The 24519-nt window shown below is 56.5% G+C and overlaps 1 protein-coding gene across 1 annotated transcript in view; it reads right to left on the bottom strand.

Moving 5' to 3' along the window:
* RTN4RL1 (reticulon 4 receptor like 1) overlaps positions 1 to 22862 on the bottom strand; it is a 30113-nt gene extending 7251 nt beyond the window's left edge. Inside the window, exon 1 of the mRNA XM_017832640.1 lies at positions 22824 to 22862. Coding sequence (XP_017688129.1) covers positions 22824 to 22836 — 13 coding nt within the window. The 5' untranslated portion in view covers positions 22837 to 22862. The remainder of the gene's footprint in view (positions 1 to 22823) is intronic.
* Positions 22863 to 24519: the final 1657 nt, after the last annotated feature.

Raw genomic sequence — 24519 nt, 5'->3', positions numbered from 1 at the left:
CAAAGGGGAAGGTTTGAAGGGTTGGAGCACTTCTCTGCCATGGCAGCAGGGACACTGGCCTCTGCAGTGGCACTTCCTCCAGAGAGCTTGGTGTACCTGCACCAGCAGTTTTCTTGCTTTTTAAGATTTATAACACTTTACTGTATCTCCGAGCAAGGCAGAGCCTTGGTTTCTTTAGGACAACATGGTGCCACTTCTTTTCATTAGGAGTCTCAGGCTCAAGGCAGATACATCACTTGGGATAAGGATGGATGCTTTGTCCCTGGGGGATGCACCTGCAGACCCCCCCCAAAAGGCAGCCCTGCCATGAACCCCCACCATCCCCTGTGCATTCCCTCTTGGCAAGTTGCTGTTCTCCCACAGACTCTTTCACCTCTCCACCCGGACAAGCTTATATGGGTCACAGCCCTTCTAATTCTCCGGCAGGAGAATCCGCTCTCGAGGATGGAGCAGGTTGCTTCTCTTCCAAATCTCTCCTAAACCGCCATCTGCTTTGGGAGACCCATCTTAGCTCATGTCTACATGCAACTTGACTGCCTGCTTACTGTGTCCATTACCGGGGCTGCTCAAGCTGTTAGATTTATAAGCTCTTTAGAGCAAAGCCCTCGTCTTCTGGTTGCTGATTTATGTATCTTTACTGCCATAAAACACTATGTATAGCTACTACATAATATAAATAATAATACTTAACCAGAGTGTGCTACAAGTGGGGAGAAAGCATCTGGCTTCTGCTCACAGACGGGATTATCAAAAAGGGAAAAGCTTCCTCATCACTCACCCTCTTCTGAGGCCAAACTCACACCTGGTGTAACACCACCACCTCGCTGTCAGCAAGCTCCAGAGAGAGATTTTCCTGCCCCTTCCCACTCTGCCTCTATCAAAGGATGTTTTCTAAATCCACCCTGAGCAAACTAGTGCACAAAGACATGACAACAACCCCCGGGGAAAGTACACTTTGAAACTTGGGAACAAATTCAGAATTGGATGTTCACATAGAGAGAAACTGTTGTTCAGGGAGAAGAAGAAGCCTCGAACGTTCACAATTTCATCATCCAAGTGAAGGACAATGAAAGACAAGGCCAGAGCAGTAACAGCAACTGGGCATGAGCCAAGAGCCAAACTCCGGATCTGGGACAGTTTGACAAAGAGTGTCAGACCTGTGCTTAGTGGCTGCAGGGTTTATTTCCTCTTCTTCTTTTTTTTTTTTTTTAAGAAAACAGAGGATAAGATAAACCAGCCAATCCTGATTGTTACATAGCCTAAATTCCCCAGTGAGCAGCAGCTTGCTTGCAGCCTCTCTGCAAAGCCCCTTAGGTGCTGCCCCGTGGTCCTGCAGCGCTCAGCAGCAGGAGCATCCTCTCTGGGATTCCTCCCAAAACATCAGCTACAGCTCCCAGCACCAGGACACAGCACAGGGCTTTGCTTTCTGCACGAGCTGCCTTTCAGCCAAAGAGTGGCAGCCACCCATCCACCTTCATCATTTTATTACTTTTTTTTTTGCGACCGGTGTCATAAATAACTGACAGATCCCAGCTGTTTGGAATTATGGTTTCTGATGGAGTGACAGCTGCTCCCAATCCCCCAGTCATCACCCCGGCAGTTCTGGAACATTTCAGCAACATAAAAATCATTGGAGATAATTTCGGTTTTGCATAATTTGGTTAGGCAAGCTGTGATTTAATGGCAATTATGACCTCCGAGGCAGAAGATGAGCTTGGAGGCTACTGGCTTCACACGACTTTAGCTCGGGGTGCAGCGTCAGGGATGTTCCAGGGAGACGGTACTACAAGAAAAAAACCCCTTCTCCAGCAGCTGGAAATTGCCTTCCTTGGCTGGCAAGTGGAAAGACAGTTCCCAGAGGAAGAAGCATACAAGGAAATTTGGAAGGAATAGTGCTTAAGAAAGCTTTGGGAAGAGGCTGGTGCCAAAAGATGCATCGGGAGGTACTTTTTAAAGAAAAGCCAGGAAAAGGTTGTAGACTGGGGAGTGCTGTAGCCCCTACAAACCCTTCTGTGTCACAGTATCTCACATGTTAACTGGTAAAAAACCTCCTCTTGGTCACCCTGACATTAAGAAGCAAATCCTTCTCCTGCGACTGAGATGGGAGAGCTGGCTAGAATCAGGAATGGGCAGCATTCCCTTTGCAGGCAGCTGCCTGGTCTGTGGGCACTGCCCTTTGCTCTCCCCTCTCACAGAGTCTCCTGCTCTGGGCTGTGTTTCCTCCTCTCCCTGGTGCTTCTCATCCATCCCAGAACCCCTTGGTTTGCATTCCTCCAGCGGTGACTGACCGGAGCAAACCCTTGGGCAGCCAAGTTGTGCTGGGAGGTCGGCTGAGGATGGAGAATTGTGCTCAAGGATCTCTGGGGACATCCTGGTGTTTCTGGCTGGGGGCAAAATGTGGCTTAATAGCAGGAAAAACTTTTGTCTGGAGATGAGAATGTCTGATTTCCCCCCTCCATCACAGCTGCCAACCAGCTTGAACTTTGCTGTGCACTAAAGCTCAGGGCAGAGACCTGGGCTCAGCAGCACCCCAAAATCAAGTCCTTTAGAATATTGCAAGTTCAATTTACATTTGCTGACCCGGTATCTGGAGCTATTCACCTTCCTCCACCAAAGTCAAGGCCAAGGTCACCTGGAAGTTTCTGGATGGTGGTCATTAACTCCTACTGCAGTTTGAAACCAGACCATAAATTTCATAGTGTAATAATGTAAAAATCAATAACTCTGTTTGAAACAATAGCTTTGTCTTCCATTTCAGCCGGCTCTGATATCTCCCCATGGACCACGTCCCTCTGAATCACACAAATAAAGAGAGAGGAGCGATGGGTGGCAGGGAGGCTGCTCTCCTGCCAGGTGCCCAGCCCCTCCATCGTTACAGATTCAATTAGTTAATTTATTCCTCTCTTGCAGTTAAACTCCAGGATGATTTAAAAGGAAAAAAAAGGAGCCTTTTATACTCAGTCTCTCTGACATCCCGTCCGACACAATGTCCCTGAGGCTTTCCATCTGAGAGATGCCCAAGCCCCTGCTGCCCATCACCATGGGCAGCACAGCCAAACCCCAACATACTTTTGGAAAGACACAGAACCAACTCACACAAGCCAAAAAAAAAAGAAGAAAGTCCGCCCTTTTCCAGCTCTGGCTTTCTGGGCGAGGGAGGTCTGGCTTCCTTTGCTTGCTTATTTTCCGTTGTTTGCTGTAGCACTGGCTTGAAATATACATTGAGAAGCAGGATTGTCTTTCACATGTTGGTGGATGTGTGATCCTCAAAAACAAATTAGCACCGATTCACTTCTATATAGAGTGCAGCCGTCAGGGAATCACTCCTGAATTCACAGCGAAGGAAAGTAATAATGCTTCCAGCGTGCTAATCCTCTCCAAGAGCAGCCCCTGAACTCTCTCCTGGTGCTGGAGGCACCACTGGAAATTACAATTGTACTGAAAAAATAATAAATAAGTGCAGAAATTGGCAGGGTTTGTGCTAGTCCAGAGGATTTGTACCCTAATGTGGAACTCCCTGTTTAATTAGCACTCCTCTCTGTCTGCATCTCCTCCTCCCGCTCTCAAGCTAAAGAAAAAGGGGGAAAAAGGAGGTCAATGATGGAAGTGGCTGTGGGATTGAAACTCAGCTACAGGAACTTGTTTAATTTAAATGCTTTTTTCAGGACTAAAATACAGAGAAGCAGAGGGAGTGTAGAGTGTGTTTTCCCCGTGCAATCTGCTCTGCTTAACCCCAGTTCTCAGTACACCTTCCTCTGCAGCCATGCCCTTGGAGTACAGCTGCAGTCAGATGCTGCTGGTCCTACTGCAGGAATGGGGCACAAAACTGGTACCTCGGTGCAGGTTTGAGAGAAGACTATGTAGATCACAGGCTGGGCTGCTGCTTGCACAGAGTTGGAGACAAATCATTGGGATGGGATGAGAGGGGATAGAATAGAATAGAATAGAATAGAATGTTTCCCTTGGAAGGGACCTACAATGGTCATCTGGTCCAAATGCCTGAGCACTTCAGGGCTGCCCAAAAGTTAAAGCTTGTTATTAAGGGCACTGTCCAAATGCCTATGGAACACTGACAGGTGTTGGGACATTGGCTGCCTCTCCAGGAAACCTGTTCCAGGGTCTGACCACCCTCCCAGTAAAGGAATGCTTCCTAATGTCCAGTCTAAACCTCTCCTGGTGCTGCTTTGAACCATTCCCATGTGTCCTATCCCCGGATACCAGGGAGAAGAGATCATCTTCTTTTCTTGAGTCTCCTTTCCCTGCTGCCAGAGGGTTTATTGCTCCCCTGTGTCTCATCCCATTGTGTATGATGGACCAGCATTTCAAAAGCCATTGGGACCTTGCTGAAGTGCAGGCATGCCAGAGGGAAATGGCACTTCTCTTTGCACAGGGATGAGTCCAGTCCTTGGGTCCTGCTGTGGCTGGAGGTGTCAATGGAAACCAGGATACTCCCACACCTCAAGGAGAGGATGACATGGAGCAGAGGACATCCCAAGTGCGACATGCACAGATACTGCAGAATTTCCGGCATGGACAGGGGGCTTTACTGGCTCCTGGCACTGCTGTCCTGTTCCCCAGCAGGCACCAGGTATCCTCTGCTGGTCCCTAGCACAGGACTGGGCTCTGGCAGGATGTGCCAGCAGCCTGCAGTGAAGCCAGAATAGAAGTTGGCAAAGGACGGGGAGATCTTGAGGTCCCTGAGAAGGGACTAATAATTCCAATTGCCCCCAAGGAAAGAGAAATGCAGGAGGATGACTTGAGCTTAGTGGATTGTCTGAGGCGTCTCAGGGGATCATCAGATACTTCCACTCCCTTTTTGTCCCGAGGTGACAAGTTTTCCTTCCCATTCACAGAAATGCAAAGTAGTTCATTCACAGCAGTAATAAGAACTATGTCCTTTGTAAAACAGCCGGTGAGCGAACCCTTCAAGGTTCTTTACAGCAAAACAATTGCAGATGAAATGACAAAACCCACCCCAGCTGAGCACCAGCCAGATCAGTATCAAATGCTGAACAAGCTCATGTGTAGCGAAAGCAGATTCACCAGTTTCCCTGCCAGCAGCTGGCCAAGACCTACGGAGGGTTTCTTTAGGATCAGAAATACAGCCAAAACAGAGCAAATATGAGATGGAAGAGCAAAGTGACAGCTGCCTGGGCTCTCAGTGCATGCTTGGCTGCCCCATCCAGCCCACATCCCCAGGAGAGGGAAAAACTGGAGGCTGTAGAACACCAGGAATGCACTGGATGGATATTTACCTGGAGCTGGGAGTGGACAGAAACTCGACACAGGGAGGTGAAGGTGTTTTTATGTTAACACGGATAATAGGGGAGAGCATTAGTTCTATAAACTTGTAATCCTGCTGAGGTCCCGACCCCAGCAGTGTCCTGTGCCACCGAGATCCACAAGCCAATTTTGTACCATGCCGTGTAGGATCCCTTTCATCCCTTTTCAGTCTTTCTGCATTTCACATTTGCTGGATGTCCTTGTGTTTGGTGGAGAAGAGGGCAAATTGGAGCCTGTCATGTACCTTCTTCCTCATTCAGCAGCACATCATTCTGCCTACAGCAGGGGGGAAGGAGACGGACAGGCAGGCATCAAAGCTGCCGGCTCTGTCACATTTTCTTCCCCCCAACCAAAAAAGAAGTGATGGCGTCATTTGGAGCCCAGCCCACAGGCTCAGGTCTCTCTCCCACACCCAAAAAGGGCAGCAGCACCTTTCTCTGTGCCCTTGGTCTCCTCTCAGGGTGATGCCACGAGCCCTCCAGACGAACATCCTTGAGGGTTGCCAGCCAAGTGAGCGCGGCAGACACCGGCAAAACCCCATTCCCACCGGCACCGTGAGCCGGCACGCTGGGTCGTGAGCGCGGCTGCCTTTCAGAGACCTCTCCTGTGCTTTGCACTGAACTTTTTACCAGCTCATGAAAAAAGCAGTGATGAAAGCCGAGTGTGAATAGCTGTGCTGTGCCGCTCCTCTGCTCGGCATCCGGGGCCGAGCTGTGCCGCGCGCGGGGCCGTTGGGAGGTTTAATGAGCCGATGGAAGACGCTGCGTGCCCAGTTAGATATCGGGCACTGTCACTCTCCCACACGGCTCTTGGGGTGAAGGGGGATGTGGGGCAGCTGAGGACTGGGGAGGGAGGGGAGGTCACCACTCGGTGAGCACCAATGCTTTGCCAAACCCCTGAAATCCGTATGGCTGGAGCGGTTGGATACCGGGAATAAATGTGCAAGCAACGAACGTGGTGAGGACACAGCACTTTGCTAATATCCTGCTTTGTCTAGCTCCGATGCCGGCATTTCATCCCAAAATATCCCCCCCGCGTGTCCCTCCGGGAGTGGACTTTTGTGGAGATGCTGCACATCCCCCAGCGCCACGCAAGTGCCTGCATTAAAAGCTTAATAAAAATAGCTTGATAGCGGGATATGTTCCCATCACCGGCGGCTCCTGAGCCCGCTGCCGATCCCTGCGCCTCCAACGCAGCAAGGCCAAGTAATTACGGGATGGGGGCTGCAAGGTCTCGACAGTCTAATTTCTATTAATTACAACCCGTGTATGATCCTGTCGCTGCAGAAAGGGGAGACGGGGAGATGGGAAATTGTTGCAGGGCTGGGAAGGGAACGGGAGATGCTGAAGGATGGTGGTGCTGACCCACAGCATCCAAACCAGCCAGGTTGGCCACAGCGAGGAGGGGTTTATGGTGGGAAGCAACAGGCTGGGCTGTGTGGAGTGACAGGGATGTTCTACCCTCCGCCTCCTCCCGTTGTGTTGCTTAAATGCACGTTTTGCAAAGTTAAAACAAATCGCAAAGAGCAGAAATCAGGTTTTTTAGGGGGAAAGAAAAGAAAAAAAAAAAGAGAATCTTGGCAGAAGGATAAAGGAAGGCAACTGAAATGCTCATTAAAACTGAGGGGCTCCGTTTCCTTGTCCAAGTGGCCACATCTCCGGAGGCTCCCAGATCCTTTGAAATGCCTTGTCAGACAAAGCCTTTCATCCTACCTGATTCTGGCTAAATTCATGGACCCAGAAATTTTCACTGGAAACAGGAATGAAGGAGCAACTTCATTCTGACTTTTTGCTTCCCATCTGATCGCTGTTGATACAATTTATTCCTATGACAGCATCTGCTGCTTTCATGGGTTTTTATTCTGAAGTACAACTCGTCTTTGTTAGTCCCATTTTCGGGCCTTTCATCATTTGAGTCACAACATAAAAGGCATTTAAACACTCCTGCTTGGAAACCAGGCTGGGGAGAGGATGGGAGCAGGGAAATGCCATGTCTCCCCAGCTCCATCCCTCCTTCAGTGTGGGATGAGGTGTCCCGGCGTTCCACAGCCCTGCCGTGCTTCCCCCATGCCTCCTGCCAAGGATGGCAGCAATAAGGATGTCATATCTCCATTTTGGAGTGATGCTGTGAAATCTAGATGTGGTTTGGAGGTGTAGCTCCATGCAGAGCTCTGCATTCCACACCTCTGTCAGGGCAACATCTCTCCTGGCTACCTTTCACCCAGTGAGTGTTCCCAGGGGCTCCATGCCCTCCTCAACACTCAAACCTCTCATTAGACAACTAATTGCCTTCCACTGCTGTGGCTCCAGCTCAGGCTGTGGTGCTCAGCTCCACGTCTCCATTCTGGGGGGCTCTGCCACCCCTTGCTGCCACCCACACCCCCTCTGAGCTCACCAGGGACCCTTGTTACCACTAGTTCTGGTAGATCCTGCTCTGCCCTGGCATCTGCTGAGCTTCTGGAGGCATCAGGGAGTTCAGAGCTACCCACGGAAAACTGGAGTCTAATAATAGCTCCGTGGTGTCACACCAGCGGAGAGCTGGAACAGCTACATCTGGCAGGGAGAGGCCACCACTGGCTGCCTGCGCCTGCCTGGGCTCCTGTCTGCTCAGCTGGAAGAGAAATGCCTTTCCCAGGAACCTCCTCCCTGGCTCCCAGCTCCGCTCACCCCTGCAGCCCCCACTGCGGCTGAGGGACCACTCTCCATGCTGCAAGGATTCCCTGGCAAAGGCAGCGTGGCTCCCAGCACTCCCCAAAACCCTCACCACACATATGCCATGGGCACAGGGCTCCATGCCTGTGGTGGGATTTGGACCCTGTGGAGAAGCCACTGGGGGCACAGAATGGGCAGCACCCACCCCACCACTCCCCCGGCTTGGCGCTGGATGAGCATCCTTGGGATGTGGTGCCCCGTCCCCCTCCTGCTTTAATTCCCCTGCCATATTTTTCACTCCAGCAGGCACTGCTGGCACCTGAGCATCTTCCAGCAACATCCCTCATTCCACCTGGTGTCTCTCACCCTGGATCCCATCCCTTGTCCCCCAGCTCCCAGGAAAGCAAGCGCAGCTGGAAGCTGTGCTGCCGCTTATTGGAATAACCTTTCAGGTTTCATTTAGCGCCGCTCGCTTCCAGCCCACCTTCCCATCGTCAGCACTTTACTAATTGCAACTTTTAACTCGTTGTGCCCAGGCAGCCCAAGAGCAGCCACTGTCATAAAGACACGGGGTCCCTCTGTTCCCCATCACTGCTTGCTCTCCAGAATAAGGGTCAGTCTAACTAAGTGTGACTATGTGACCCCGCTCCTGCTCCTGGCTAACCCCACAAGCTTCGTGCTTTGGGAAAAGAGCAATGCATCCCAGAAGACCAAAATCCCAGGCAAAATCCCAGTGGTCACCTAGGAGTATAAATCAGTGCATGGCTGGGCAGGGAGGAGGCAAGAGATCCTGATGGCTATCTGAGCACTGTCTGCCTGAGACTTATTCAATTATGGCTCTTGAGTTCAGCATCTGAGCCCGGCGCGGCGGGGACCGGGCGGGAGGGAGGTGGGTTACAGCCCCCTAATTCAATCACGGGGCAGAGGCGCTGGCGCAGGCGGCGGGGAAGAAGAGCCGTCGCTGTCAACACAGAGAGAACGAGGCTTCAACAGCCTTCCCGGATGGCTCTGCCCACTGACCCCTCATGGAGCTCCCAGATGCATTTCCCGATACACTGGGAAAGGCTCCGTGTCTCTGTTAAGGGCTGGGGATGCGATGAAGCCGCAGTCCCGGGTCTGGTCCAGCCCCAGTGCCTGTGAGAGGGAGCTGGGCCACCACACAGGATTGCACTGATCAAAGACCACCTGCACTGAAAGGTGGGATGTTCCCACCCCTGTCGCTGCATAGCTTTCTGTCCAAAGACAAAATAGGCCAAGAAACCATTGTTTTAGGAAAGCCAGAGGGTTTTTTTACAGAAGTCCAAGAAACAGGGAAGAAGGAAGATGAGATGCTGTTTCCCAACTGACATAATGAACCAGTGAGTGTGACTAAAACTTGGGGAGGGTTTGCACAGGGGTTCAGGTACTGTGGTGATGCCTATGGCATCGAAGCCTCAGCAGATGCCCAGGGAGATGGGGACAGAGGGATATAATCAGGTAGGAAATTAAGGAGGGAGCTGGGAAGGCGAATGCCTTCCCTGAAAGCATTTACAAGGTCAACGATTAAAAGTGGAGCAGAGTGAGGATTTGGCTCAGGCATAGGAGTGGGACCACGCCGGGATGCTCGGTGGGAGGCAGATGAATGCCCAGCTCCCACGCCGGCACCGCATTACCCAGCTGAGGGCTGAGAGAGGCACTGAGACAAGGTCACGGTCCCACTGGAGCGGCGCGGGCGGCGAGGGAGCTCCAGCTACGCCAGCTCCTGCCTCCACAGCAGCAAATTCAATCGTGGCGAATAACAGAGTGGAACAAAATCCAGCAATGCAATAAAATCTCCCTGTGTCTTGTTCACCTGAAGCCGAGCAGCCGGAGCTCACACAGGAGGTGGCACGGCCTCTGTGGGTAACCTCGTGTCTGAGGAGCCCGGTGAGAGGAGGGAGGGTTTTAAATGGCCCTTTGGGTGCTTTCCACGGATGACAGGTCATCCCGCTGCCAACGAGGCTCACGGGGAGAGGAGTGCGACCGCCGGATTTTAGAGCAAGGGAGAGATGCTGATTCCTTAAGAACCGGGAAGGCGAAATCCAATTGTGCAGCATCCACGGCTGCCATTAACCTGTCTGTGTACTCCCATGGCCGCCCATTCCTCTCCGCCTGACAGCCGGGGCTGCCCAGCACACGCTGCCCCGGCTGCCCGGGGATTTGTGGCTGCCTGCTGCAACGGCACAGAACTGTGCCGCAGGCTTTTCTCCGGTGCTTTGCTCTGCTTCCAAAATGGAGAGCTGGTTAAACGTCCCCTGGTGAGCTGGGGAGCTGTGGAACTGATTGCTGGAGAAGGAGGAATGGTGGCAGCATGTGATGGGTGGCTGCTGGAGCAGACCATAGCTTCCAACCCCAAAATTGAGGCCAGGAAAGAAAATGGCATTGGGGGTCCTTGAAGGAGGGTCCTTGGGACGTTCCTTGGGAATACTCCTGGGGCATTCAGCTTGTCCAACAGGCACAGCCCAGCACACTCACAGGCTCACTTGACAGCAGCTTTTGCCATCAGTTTTAGAAGCATGGATGGGTTTGTGCCAGGGTCATACGTAGCTGAAGAAGGCAAACAGGTGGCATTAGAGGGGTCTGCACTGTTGGGTGTATAGCTGGAGTCCCCTAGGATGTACCAGAAGTGGCTGACAGGGGGGGAAAGCAGGATATGGACTCCCTTTGCTCAGCCCCACACTCTTCCTGACCCATGGAGAGGCTGAAAGTGAGCTGATGGAGAAGGGAAGGGAGAGGAGAGGTGGGGAGCAGGAAGGAGGCACAACCAGCCCCACCAACCACCTTGCCTCTCTGCATCCCAGTTCCATTTGCAGATTTATTAAATCGAGAGGCAATTCCAACATAATTTCTTTCAAGCAGCTCCACCTCGCAGGTGTGCGGAATTTATTTGAGATAAAGAAAACCATTACAGAGAGACAGCAATCTTCAAAGACCACCTCGGAGACCTGAGAGAAATAAAAACACTAGCCCGTGCAAATGTGCAATTAAGTTTCAGAATACTCCTGCTCCATGAAAAGCTTCGTCCCTGCAGAGAACAGGCCTTTAAGGCAATTTTCCCAAACCCTATTCAGCATTCACTCAAAAATGCCTTTTTAAAACAACATGTGATTTTTTTTTTTCCCCTCTCTGCCTTGCTCCTCCTCCCCCCTGCACTTCTTCCATCACTTCCAGGTGGGATGCAGACAGCTCTGGTTGGGATGTGGTTCCTCCCCCTTTGAAGGGGGACATGGGGCACAGGGGGGTCCCATCCTCCAGTCATGTCAGATCCACAAAACAGGAATTTTTAGAGCTGGTCTTGTTATTCAAGGAGAGCATGACACCAGCATGGCTCCGCCTGGGGACAATTTGCCAACTATTCCCAGTTGAAGGAGCTTCATATCCCTTATTCATGGGTCATTCTCTGCTTGGTGATTAATTAAAAATGCATAATTAACCTGTGGAACGCACTGCCACGAGGTATCGGGGAGGCCAGGAACTTAGCTGGATTCGGGGGAGGATTATATGTTTAAATGGATAATGAGAACATCTGGTGGTACATTAACAGGGATGAAGGAGAATTAGGGAGAAGAGCCTGGCTTGCCGCCGGCACAGGGTGCAGGAGGGCAACCACGGGGCTGGCTCAAAGAGGGCACTGCTGGTCCAGCTCCAACCTTGGCAGAGACACCAGTGCATCCATGCACCCTTGGGAAATGCTATTTTGGGAATGAGTGGGTGGGGATAAGGGAGTGACAGGGCTGGTTGCCTTTGGGTTGGAGGTGGCTGCCTGGGACGGTGGGATGGTCACTGTGCCAGCAACTCCTTGCCAGAGCACCCAACCCAGCAGCCACCGCTTGTCCATGGAGAGTGGTGGGGTGACACCGACACCCAAAGACACCCCAATAGCTCAGCCACAGTGTCCTTAAAACCCCAGGAGAGCATCCATCAGCTGCAGCATCTCCTGCAGATGACACCACGCTTGCATGCACAACCATCCGTGCCGCCGTCGGTGAGCTCTAAAGTCATGGCACGCGACCAAGAATCCAGGGAAAGTGCAGGAAACACAAGACCAAGCCTCGTCCAAGGTGGCCATGCAGCGTATCCCAGGCCTAGGCCATGCAGCCCATGCAACAGGCAGTTCCTGGGGGTCTCCAGCTTCCAGACAACACATGGGTCCTGGGACTGAGACTGGCACAGAGCCTTCTCCCTATGGCAGCATTCCCCATCCACCCCAGGCTCCACACCAGAACACAGACACTTCCCAGCATCCTCTTTGTACGGTGGGCATAGGCCATGTGCTTTGCTTCACTTTTTTCCCCCAGTCACAGAAGTTTTCTTAGGAAAGCCTGTCAGACAAGCCAGCAACTCCAGAGCAAACTCCGGGCTGATGACAGGATTACTAAATCCCTGTCAGCAAACAGGGCTCAAGTAGCTGCTTTTTTGCATTGTAAATCTGCTGCTCCATTGTTAGCACCAACTGATGGTTGTGCAAGGCCTGAGAACCACAACATCTCGGGGTGCAGAAGTGCTGAGGGCTCTCAGCAACGTCCCCAAGACCTGGGGGTATCCTCAGCCCTTCATCCAATGGCATGACCAGGACAAAGCCAGGCGCCTGGCATGGCTCATGCTTTACAGCAGCTTGGAGAAGGAGGGGATGCTCAGTCCTCCCAGCAGGACATGGGATGCTCCTGCTGTCCCTTCACTGCATTTTGGAGGTGACGCCATGGGCTCAGCAAGACTGGGCAACAGGAGGGATTGTGGGTGTCACGGCACCCCTGGACTCGCTGCCTGTCCCCTGGGATGAGGTGGCTGCAGCACATCGTGCTCAGCCTGCCGAGCGTGGACGGGGCCTGCCGGGCCGGGGTTAATCTTGTTGTCACACTTTCCCTCCTTCTTGCTGGCTCGGCGCGCTTTGACCCGCTGTGAAATTGTGGCCAACAGCACTGAATATTTTAAGAGCAGCAATGCAGTGATGGCCGCACGGAGGAGCAGCAAGGCAGGCCGGGAGCTGGGCTGGGCCCTCGCCTCCCCCCACCGCCACCACCAACCCATTAGCACAGTTCAGGGAAATCTAAAAAATTCAAAAGACACTGAAATATGCAGCATTTTGCTCTCTCTGGAAATGACGCGCTTCGCTTCCCAGATGCTCCCGAGTAGGAGGTTGTAAATAAGAGCCTTTATGGCACAGAGGGTGTTGCCTATGGGGCTGCTGGATGCTGCAGAGACCAAAGTGACACCCAGTCCTCGTCCTGCCCCTCGCTGGGGACAGGTCCATGCTTGGGCTCGGAACAGACCTACGCTGGCACCAGTGCCCATCCTCACTAGTGCAGTGAGGGGACACCAGCCATTAGAGGATCTTCCCCTCTCCATCCTTGGCCTCTGCCAGCTGCTCTCTGCCCCTTTCCCCCCAGGATATCCCCTCGCCACATCCCTCCTCCCCTCGGTCGGGCGGCCGGGACGCGGGTGCCGCAGGACCTGCCGCAAACACCTGTCCTCAGCACTTCTGCTATCTGGGGCACAACAGAGCAGCAGCAGCGAGGAATTACAAAAAAAAAAAAAAGGGAAAAAAAAAAAGCCCTATTTGCATAAACCTCCCAAAAAGAGAAGCCAGAGCCTGAGCCTGGAGAGCTGGAACATCAGCTGGGGATCACCAGAGCTGATAGTGAGTGTAATAAGTATTAGGGGAGCATCACCTGGACTGGGGTATGTTCTGCCACAAGATCCCCACACGTCCCCAAAGTGCTGCCCCAGGGCTTGACACCCCATCTAGGAGTGACATTGGGACACTTTTGCATTCAGGTCTTAAGAGGGCAGATTAATCGCCCTGTGCTGGATCTGTCACACGCAGGGATATATATTCTTCTCTGAATTTACAAGTAGTTCTGTCTGAGAAATAAACAACTGGAGATAAAAATTACATTGTCACCGTGCAGGTGTGATCGATGGAAGAGACAAGCCCTCAGAGTGCCGGCGAGGTGCCACTGGCACAACCCACCCAGGGAGCACCGGCCCCCAGAGCAGCCGGGAAATGCCAAAGAGACTTTGGGAAAAGTGTCAGGATGTACTCCACCGACCCCAGCCTGTTGTGTCTCTGTCCCAAAGTCCAGGAAAGGTAGGGACGGCCACCTAGGCCATTTCAAAGTGAGGAAGATGCTGAACTGTGCAGAAAACAACACTGGTGTTGGGTGAGAAGCATCCAGGATGCAGCCATGGGAAGATGCCTGGAGCAAAGCAGTCAGCGGCAGAAAGGGCTGCAGCCCCCAGGTCAGCTCCTTGTAAAATCCTGTTGAGCTCTATCTTGAGCCCCCAACCCTCCTGTCCAGCATGTTTCCAAGGTCAGCAATGGGCATAAGTCAGAGCCAGGCTGGTAGCCACCACATTCCACAGGGATGTGCAAGAAGGATTGATGCAGTTTACACAAGGCCCCTTCCTAGTTTGGTTTCTCCTTCATCTTTCTCTGCTTCCCGGGGCTGCATTGCCTTGGCCCGGCCTGTCATGGTGTGACAGAGCACGTTGCCTGCCGGGGTCACTCCCTGAGGAGGAACAGACATTGGCTTTCCCATAGTTTAAATCTGAATTCACACTGAAAGCGCTAAAAAAGCTATGCATGATCCTCTTCCCAGCCTTCAGCATCCTGAGGAGTCATGACTCGGCTCAATGTGCCGGAATGGAGATCCCAAAACCATCTGGGGACACCCAGGTGCCCCCGAGGCTGGTGCCTCGCTCCAGGCTGGCACCCAGCAGCTGGTCCAGCAACTGCCTTCCATCTATTAATAAAGCTGGAGCAGCTGGTAGAGCATCCACCGTGCCAGTCCTCGGGATTTATCCACACCGCTCTGCCTTATCAGCCATGCTTTTCACAAGCACTTAAATTCAGGAGGAAAAGGAAAAAGTGAAATCAGATAGAAATGCAGGTCTGTTTGCTGTTTTCTCCAATGAAATGGTTCTGGGTAAACAGCAGACGCCTTTGATGAAATCCCAGCAGGCTTAAACAATAAAGCTGGTTACAAACTCAATCTGGCGCAGATATCAGATCTGAAATTGTTTCAAAAAACATGTCAACATTTTCTAATGCTGCTGCAAAACTTCCTCGGCACCTTGCCACAAGCCTGCGTCTGTGACGCAGGGCCCACGCCGCTGTCCCACCGCTGCTGTGCTTCCCACGGGGAATCCTGCCCCAGGACCTCTGCACCCCTCCACCTGCTGGGAGACCCTGAGCTATAGGAAGAAGCTTGGCATCCCCTTGGAGGCATGAGATGCACATTCCCTGCTTCAGGGTGCACCATGTTGTTTTCCAGCTGTAAATCCAGTCGCCATCCCCAGGCTCAGCCTGGCTGAGGCTTCGCGGTGCTAGAGGTCTGGCAGAGTTGCTAGAGGTCAGGCAGGGTGGGTGTCCCTCTCATCCCATCCCAGAGACAGAATTCAGCCCTGGGTTCATCCCAGGCAACACCAAGGACAATTGACTTTTCCATGAAAAAACAATTTGCAAAGCACTGTGGTGGCAGAGAAGCACAGCCTGGTGCTCCTCTCACATTTTGCCTCCCGTTTGTCACCTCTGCATCCTGCTGGGACTCCAGTCATGGCTCAGGGCAGGATGAGGCTGCGTGGGGATGCACAGGTCCATCCGACGGAATGCCTGGCTGGGGACAAGGCTTGGTCCCTCTCCTAAACCTACGGCACAGGCTGGAGGGCACAACAGGGACCATCCAGCGCTGGGCAGCTGGGTCAGGACGACAGGCACTTTGGCAGCTCCTGTTAATGAATGCCCTTCTGTCAGTGTCAGAGTGACAGGGACCATCCAAACTCAGAAAACACGTGGGGCCGGGGTGTGATGACGCAGGTCCCGTGTTGGCATTGCCAGGACCAGCCTGCCAGTTACCCAGCACTGGCACTCCCCAAACTGTCAGCACTTGAGGTCTCTGGAGGACACCACAGGGATGCAGGTCCCCAGTGGGAATTGAGGTGAGGGGGCGAGAGGCTGAGGAGGAGGAGGTAGCAGGTCTGGTCACATCACGAGTGCAGACCCTGTCTTAGCTCTGGTTAGGAAGCCAGTGCCAGCTCTGGGGGTGTGTGGGGTCCCCCAGGGATCTGCTCCACGAGTGTGGGGGCAGACACCAGCTCCCCATGTTGGATTCAGCCCTACATATACCCTGTCCTGCATCCCTATAGAAGCCCCCAGCTCAGAGCTGATGCCTGACACAGCTCATGTCCCTTGTGGTAGAGGACAAGGGATGGCTCTGCTGGAGCAGAAGAACCTTCATCCCTCCCAGGAACTGGAAAGGACAAAGGGGACGCAGGAGATGAAAGCAGGGCAGAAGGATGATGAAGAGGGGTGCAGGGGGGTGCAGGGGGCCAAGCCTCAGCTCCAGCACAGCACAGGGGGATGTGGCAGACCTGACCCCTCTGCAGAGGTTGCCTTTGCCATCGATCCCTGTTGCACTCAGGCTCATTAGGGCCGGGGAGCTGCTGCGAGCGGCTGCTGGAGGAGACAGACGGGGGGAGCGCTCGCCGTGGCTCCCTGGATCGTATTAAATATTTACTTTGTTTTGTTTTGTTTTTCCCAGCTATATTGATCAGAGATGGAGTGGGGAGAGGGGCGGGGGGGGCCGGCTGTCGGATGCTGGCAGGGAAGAGCAGAGGCAACGGCTGAGCTGCAAAACGGGGACAGACCCTGACAGGGTGCTCCCGAGGGATTCACCCTCGCTCCCCAGGGGCTCTCAGTGTTGTCACCCTGCAGAGTTGCTCCTCCCAGAGCCATTCATTCTCCCCTCAGGGGTCAGGACAGGCATCACCAGCACATGGGAGTCTGCAGCGGGGCAGCTCCCACTTCCCATCCCGTGCCTGCCCCGTCTCAAGGGATGCAGGATGGGGGGATGCCCAACGCGATGGCATCTCATGGCAGGGGGTATCCCCCTGCCCCGGGCCGGGAGGTGCCCCCCGCATCCAGGCTGGGCCCCGGCAGCGGCCGCGCAGCCGGCGCTGTTTCTATTTCGAGAGGAGCTCTACTGGAAAAGGAACAAAAGCCGAGGGAAGCTATAAATAGCCGCCTCCTTCACACCAGCGCCTCCTTCGCCCCAGCATCCCGCGGCCGGGGGGGGTCCCGGAGCACTGCCCGTGCTCGACCCCACCACCAAACCCCCTCCGTGCCTTCGAGCCAACACCCCCATCTGAAAATCAGAGGGAATAACACTCCGGGGAATATCTGCCGCCGAAGCAGAACTGGCTCTGAACAGCGGTTTGCCAAGTTGCCCGGTGGCTCTGCCCAGCCGCAGCCCAGTTCCCGGGAGATTTGCCGCTGCCCAGCCAGGCTCTGCACCCACGAACACCTCTCGGGGATGGATTCAGCCACCTGGGGATGCTCCTCTCGTCCCCGGCCCTGTCTGCGGCTGGCAGGGAACAGGGAGAGCCGAGTGGCTCGGGCAGACCTACTTTCAAGGCTTTAATCCTTTTTGCTTAAAGAATCTTTTTTTTCCCTCTCCCCTCTCTTTCTTTTTTTCCCTTTCTTTTCCTTTCCGTGCGGCAAAGATGGGGTCTGATCAGAGGAGAGACGCAGGGAGCTGACAAGCTGCGGCGTACGGAGAGAAAGGAGAAAGAAATACATATTTATTACCCTCAATTATTAAAAAATAGATAGCAGCAGATCTTAGGCCCTGGCAGAGGCACTGCAGAGTCGTTTGTCTGAGGACTATTTTGTTTTTTAAATTCCATTGAAATTATAATACTCTGGGCTTGTTAGCACAAACACCCCAGCATATCCCTGCCGAGGGGGGATCATCCCGACCCCTCTCCCAGCTCTGCTCTGCTCCCCGCAGGGTGGCTGTATCCAGCACCTGATGGGATGCCGAATTTGCAGGCAGCAAGGAGGGAGGGCAGCTCGGGAATGCAAGAGCTGGCAGCAGATGCAGCCGGCAGCCTTTGTCCCCCTCTGCCTTCATCCCGGGGGGATCAGAGGGGCTCTGCCCCATGCAAGCACATCCCCATGCCCAAGTGCACACGGATGCCTGGCTGGGTGAAGATCTCATGGACACGATCTCACCCAGGCCACCAAGGGCCAAAAAGTCCCATGACACCCTCCATGCCCAAGGATGGGCTTTGCACCCTTTGCGTGGCACCGACGGGGGGTCCCGTGGTCACGCGGACGGGGTTTCCCCAGGCAAACCAATGCAAACGTTGGTGCAAACGCAGCTGGAAAAAATAGAAAGCGGTTCCCAAGTGCGGCACACGGGGCTGGCGGAGCCGCTGGCACCTCCCCTCCGCTTGCAGGGCTGCTCCGTGAGGAGCCCTGCCAGAGCAGCAGCAGCCAAATTCCCTCCCGCCGCTGCTCCCCGGTAAACAACGGCTGCAGCCTCCCCGTGTGATGGTGATGCTGGGACATGGGGAGCATGTGGAGCATCTCTGACACCCTCCAGCTCTGGCACCACACTCTCCCCACAGCCAGGATCTGTTGGGATGCAATGGACCACCATGGACCTACAGCCTACTGTGCCACCACCTCTCCAAGGCCAAAACCCACTGCCACCCCATCCTGCTGGCCACGAGCTGGGGAGAGACCCAGCCCTGAGTGGAACCAGGTTTTGGCACCGGGAGTCACTGAAGCGGTCACAGCTCTACCAGCCCAAGTAGGAGCACCACTAAAAGCTGCTCACCAAGGCTGGGCTGGCACCAAGCTGCTGTGCCAGCTCCGAGCCGCTGTGCCAACGCCGCCGGGAAGCAAGCAGCCAGCGGGCACATGTGCTGCTAAAGAGGAAAAGGAGCTTTCTACACCAAATGGAGCATTTTCTGCTTAATAACCCCCAATCCTAATCTGCGCAAAGAAGATTGCCCCCCGCATCTCCCCGTCCTGCATCTGCTGCTTGCTGCTGCCCGCTCTTAACACCCGGGCACAGTCACGGCTGCCCCACCAGCATGTGCCCTCAGCAGAACAGACAGGAGAAAGACTGGCCACTGGCACTTCTCAAACACTGAGCTGGGCACAGGCATCTTCTCTGTCAGCACCGAGCCTCCATCATTTGTCATCAGTAAAAATAATATTCCTAAAAGTGTCCCCCCTGATTGCCGGGCGGCAGGCGCAGGGCTGTGGGTTTCCATGGTGATGCTGTTCCGCAGGGATGGTACAGGGGATCGGTGGGATTGGTGCTTCCTCAGTTTGGGAGATGGGACATGGCACTGACATCCAGAGTGAGGACAGCACCAGCCCTGCTGCTGGTGGAGGGACCCAAGGCTGAGCCAGATAATCCCACCTTGAGCTGGGGCAGCGTCACCCAAAATAGCAGGGAAAGAGCACTGCCATCAGAGAGGACAAGGATGCTCCTGCATCCCAGTGGTGCTCCTGGGGCCATGCCCTGCACGTCTACCTGTGCCAGCACATGGACCCCCGGCTCCTCCTCGCTGACTCCCACCACATCCTGCTTGCTCCCAGCCCCACGGCTCTCTGCTGTTGCCTCCACTGTTAAATCAGACTCCAGCCTCTTTCAGTGGGTTCTAAATTAGGGCAACACCTCGCTCATCCCAACCTGCTGGGAACCCAAACAACAGCCACCGTTGCTGGGGTACGGGTGCCTCTGCTGCTGCCACTCCACCAAAGCGCTTTGAAAACATAATCTGCTGTTAATAACCCGACTTTATACTGAATGTGGCTAAGCCCTGGAATTGCACTTTGCAAACAAAAGCCCAAGTTTTTGGCTGTTTGGAGGAGGCTGGAGCAGCTCCCTGGGGTGAGGATGGGGAGCAGTGTCACCCAGGGGTCTCCCAGTGTGCAGCAGAGTGGGACGGGCAGCTGCCCCCAGTGATGTGGGGCTGAAGTGGCCGTGTCCCGGGTCATTCCTCTGCAAGGGGGATTTGCCTCCGTGCTGCCACAGGGGCACTGCTGGGAGCTGGGGACATCCCGGTGAGAGATGGTCCTGGTCACACCTGGCCACCACCGTGTCCCTCTGGGCTCCCACACTTCCCTGCCTGGTTTTTGCCTTCAAACGGGATTTTGGCTCTTGCTGTCAAAACCCATCAGTGCTCCAGCGGTTTCCAGCAGCCTAAGTCCCTGCCCGGCCCCGAGGCAACAACATCCCACTCACGGTCTCATCCTGCAAACCACAGAGACCCACTGCCCGCGGTGCTGGCTCGTGCCGCCGGCTCCAGCACCATCAGGTGCTTCAGGGAGAGGTGGGTGTGAAATCACGCCAGAAAATGCATATTTTTACGTTTCCCCAGCAGGTTCACTGATGTTTTTAGGGCAGTGCTTCGAGGCCACCTGGAGTGTCACCCACAGCCTCTAGCACCTGGATGGCTCTGCGGGGTGCCGGGTGCAGCATTTTAGGCTAAAGGTGGGAATAACATTCAGCCAAGCGTGGCCATGGCTCTGACCCTGCCGGGCTCCATCAGTGCGGGTCACCAAGCGGCGACGGCTCCTTTGCATCCCGGCTCCAGCTCCAGGTCTAAGCAGGTCTCATCTGCCAAGCCCTCCTCCTTCCCCCCCCAGCACCGCCACAGGGACAGCCTGGGCCACATCCTGACCTCCCCCCCCACTACCCTCCTTACTTCACCAGGCACAGAGAGCTTGTGGCTTCCTCTCAGCTCTTTAGGAAATTAAACTTTTATAAGCAGAAAGGTTTCTGGGCTCTTGGCTCCCCAGCGCAGGAACCGCAGCCCAGCCTGTGCCTGCACCCTGCCCACTGGCTGCTCCCCTGGCAGGGAGGGATGGAGGCTGGATGCCCCATCGATGGGCTGAGTGATGGCAGGGACAGGTACGTGGCTGCCCATGACCTTGGTGTCATCCTTGACCTGGAAATCTCCTTCTCCTGCATCGCCAGTGTTGCACTCCTGCCTGCAGCCACCTCTGGCAGGGCTCTGACACCCTCGCCCAGGCTGGAGCTGCACCTCACGCTGTCACCCACTGCCACACCATCGATGACATCCCAGCACACTAAATCCACCCTGACTCCCACCAGTGTCTCCACGGATGAAGCTCACGGGGCGCAGGAGGCCCAAAATGCCCCCAGGAATCGCAGCACTTCCCCGGCCACGCCGCCACCATCCTGCCACAAACGCCTTTGCCCGTGTGGCACCGCGTGCGAACCTTTTCCCCCGCGAGCAGGCACAAGGAGCTGCTTCCCTCGGAGCTGTCAACCATGGCTCGGATCCTGCTGCCCCAAGCCCTGCCACGTCCTCCAGCCTCAACCCCGGTCCCCGGCAGTGGGACGTGGAAGGTGGTGGCAGTGCCACCATCAGCCCGCGCTGCCTCCCACCAGCACAGCCTTGCATTGCCACCACCCTTGACAAAACCAGCCGCCCCCGAACCCCGCAGAGGGGTTTGGCCCCAGCCCAGCACCGTGGCAGCAGCTCTCCCCATCCTCCCTCACCTCACATGTGGGGTGTCCCCTCTGCATCCCACTTGGGGTGAATGCTGGGGGCCGGGACCCCCTTCCCAGGGACACCTGGCCACGGTGAGGTGGAAAGGGGAGAGCCTCTCGGCGGGATGGAGGCCTCTTCTAACTGCCTGTTGAATTATTCAGGAATGGTATTAACTTATAAATGAGTGTGTTTGACTGATTTTGTGGTTGATGTACAGATAAATTCTAATGAAAGACAGCTACAAGATTTTAAATTATTAATTAGACTGCCACTTAACAAAGCCTATTTGGCACTCTATTTCCTTGCTTAACAAGACAAAAACTTTAAGAATAGGTTTTGCTTTAGCCCACAGGCTGTTCAATTTGCATTTTGTTTTTCTAGCTCCACAAATGAAAGCTGTAGATCTTGACCTTAACAGGCTACCCCTGGTGGGATCCAACCCTGCCGGCAGCCTCTCTGCCTGCCTCCACCTCAGGCTCCCAGTCTCCCAGCCTGGATGATGCTTTTCCTCCAGCCAGCAGCACCAGGGCTAGGAATCAAGGCTGGGAACTGTGACTGCTCCGAGGGCTTGGGTTTGTTCTCAAGTCATCCAGCCTGGTTGGGTTAATACACTGAACAAAGCTGATGCAGGAGCCGGAGAAAGGAGCATCCGAGCGCGAGGCCCCACAGCCACAAGGTGACATTCTTCCAGTGGGAAAAAGCATCCCTGGGGTGACAGTGGGGGGTCTGCCCTGCCCGGGACTCCACACCCTGATGTGGGGGGATGCGGGCACAGTGTTGGCTCCTTCTCCCGCTGCTGGAGCCTCGCTGGAGAGGCATGTGGCGGTGATGGTAAGGGCTGGGCCTGGGGCTGTGCAGCTGCCCCCTCCCCAGGGCACGGGATGGGACTAGGGGGTCCAGCCGGGATCCCCCCGCATGGCACCGTTATCTCCAACATCTCCCCGGGACTGGCCCCGGGTGCAGCGGGGCCGGGGGTCCTGCCCTCCCCCACCCCCCACCGCCCCGTGCCCCCCGGGAGGGCCGGCTGCTCCCCTTGCCGTGATGTCACAAAGCTCCCCGATGATGTCCCAGGCGGTTGCCATGGAAATCGCGTGATGTCACAGCGGAGCGATTCTCCTCGGGGGGGCGGAACGGGACGGCTCGCCCCAACTTCCCCGCCGAACCTCCCGCGCCCCCCGGGCGAGCCCCGTTTCCCGTTCCCTCGCTCTGAGCGACGAGCACCGGCTCCGCCGCGTCCGCCGCAGCCCCGCTGCCTCCGGGACCCGTCGTACCCCGGTGCCCGCGGGACCCGCCGCGCCCCCGCGGGACCCGGCGCCTGCCGTGCCTCCCCCCGCTCCTCCCGGTCTCCCGCCTTCCCGGCGCGCGGCGCTCCCGCCGGTGCCGCTCCCCGGGGGGTGCCCGAGCCTCGGCGGCGGCGCCGGTAAACGCGGTGGCGGCGGGGGGCGCCCGGCGGCGCGGCCCCAACTTCGGCGGGGAGAAGACAAACTTCGGGGCCGGCCCCGCTGCCCCCGGCGCCCGCGGCGCCCGGTGCCCTCCCGGTGCGGCGCTCACCTTGGCGGAGCATCTTGGAGCCGGGGCGGGCGCGGTCTCCCGGCGGCGGCGGCGGCAGCGCTCAGAGCCTCGGGCGCGGCGGCGGCGAGCGGTATCGGCGGCGGCGGCTGCTGCTGTACCGGGAACGCGGAGCCGAAGCCCGGGCGAGCGGCCCCCGCGGGGGCATGGCGGGCCGAGCCGCAGCGGCACCGGGGAGCGCCGGCCCCGGAGCACCGGGGAGCGCCGGCCGCGCCTCTGCCCGCCGCGCGTCCCGCCGCCGGCTTTTAGGGGGGAGCCGCCCCCTCGGGGCTGGGGCCGCCGCCGCCCCCCACCCCCTCGGGCAGAGCCTATAAAGAGGCGCCCGGTGCCGGTGCCGCGCTGCCTGCAGCGGCGGGCAGGGCTGGGCAGGGCGGGGCGGGGCAGAGAAGCGACGGGGCGGGCAGGGCTGGGCCGGGCTGGGCTGGGCTGGGCGAGCCCCCCCGGGGCCCCCCCTTCCACCGCCGCCGCCGCCTCTCCCGCCTCCCGTGGACAGTTCGTGAAAGTGCCGCTGCTCCCGTTCCCCGCGCCGCCGCCCTCCCTCCGCCCCACCGCGGTGTATGGCCCGGCGCCGCCCTCCTGGGGCTCTGCGGTCCCGCCGGGGAATGGTTGTCACCCCCGCCCTATCGTTATCCCTTCTGCCGTTGTCGTCGACGCGGAGTCCCGCTATCGCACCGGGGCTCTGCCGCGCCGCCCCGTGCCTGCCGTGGTCACGGCTGTCCCCGCTGTCCCGCTCGCCCAGCACCCTCCCTGCCGCTCCCCGGGGACCCGCCGTCCCCTACGGCCCTTATCGTCCCCTCTGCCCCGTGTGTCCCGGTGTCCTGCCGAGGTCCCGCCGCCCGATCCGGGTCTTTGCTGTCCCCGCTGTCCCTCCGCCCCGCCACGGTCCCTGCCGCCCCTCCGGACTCCCCGCCGCTCCCTACCATGCCCTCCGCTCCTTATCGTTCTCTCCGCCCCACTGGATCCCTGCTGTCCCACGGGGGCACGGATACCCCACCGGGAGCTCTGCTGTCCCCTCAGCATCCCGGTCCCTGCTGTCCCCTTTGTCTCCCGGTTCCTGCTGTCCCCGCACTCCCCGCCGCGGTCCCGACACCCCACTGGGACCCCGCTGCCACCGGACTGTCCCTCCTGCCTCTCGAGGGTCCCTCACCCCTCCTCCCTTTGGCACCAGCGGGGGTCCCGTTATCCCACTGGGAGCGCAGCTGTCCCCCCTGCCCCGCCGGGATGCCCGCTTTCCTCGGGGGATCGCCTCTGCCTCCTCGGTCTTCTGTCATCCCCCAGAGGTCCCGCTACCCCGGACTATTCCTCCTGAGGGCGAGGGTCCCTCTCGCCTCCTCCCTTCTGCCCCCCCGAGGGTCCCGTTATTCCACCGGGATCGCTGCTGCCCCTACTGTTCCATCGAAGGTCCCATTATCCCACCGGGAGCACTGCTGTCCCCACTGCCCCCTCGAGGGTCCCGTTATCCCACCGGGAGCACTGCTGCCCCTACTGCCCCACCGAGGGTCCCGTTATCCCTCTGGGAGCGCTGCTGCCCTTACTGCACTCCCGCGGAGATCCCCGCTACCCTCGGGTCCCTCCTACCCCACCCCTCGCAAGGACCTGGCTTCTGCCCCACGACACGGGTAGCGGGGGGACACACGGACCCGTCAGCATGACAGCGTTCCCGGTGTCCTGTGTTAAC

Source organism: Lepidothrix coronata, unplaced genomic scaffold, assembly GCF_001604755.1.
Source record: "Lepidothrix coronata isolate B3197 unplaced genomic scaffold, Lepidothrix_coronata-1.0 Scaffold203, whole genome shotgun sequence".
Classification (NCBI taxonomy): Eukaryota; Metazoa; Chordata; class Aves; order Passeriformes; family Pipridae; genus Lepidothrix; species Lepidothrix coronata.
This window is presented reverse-complemented; position numbering and strand designations above follow the sequence as displayed.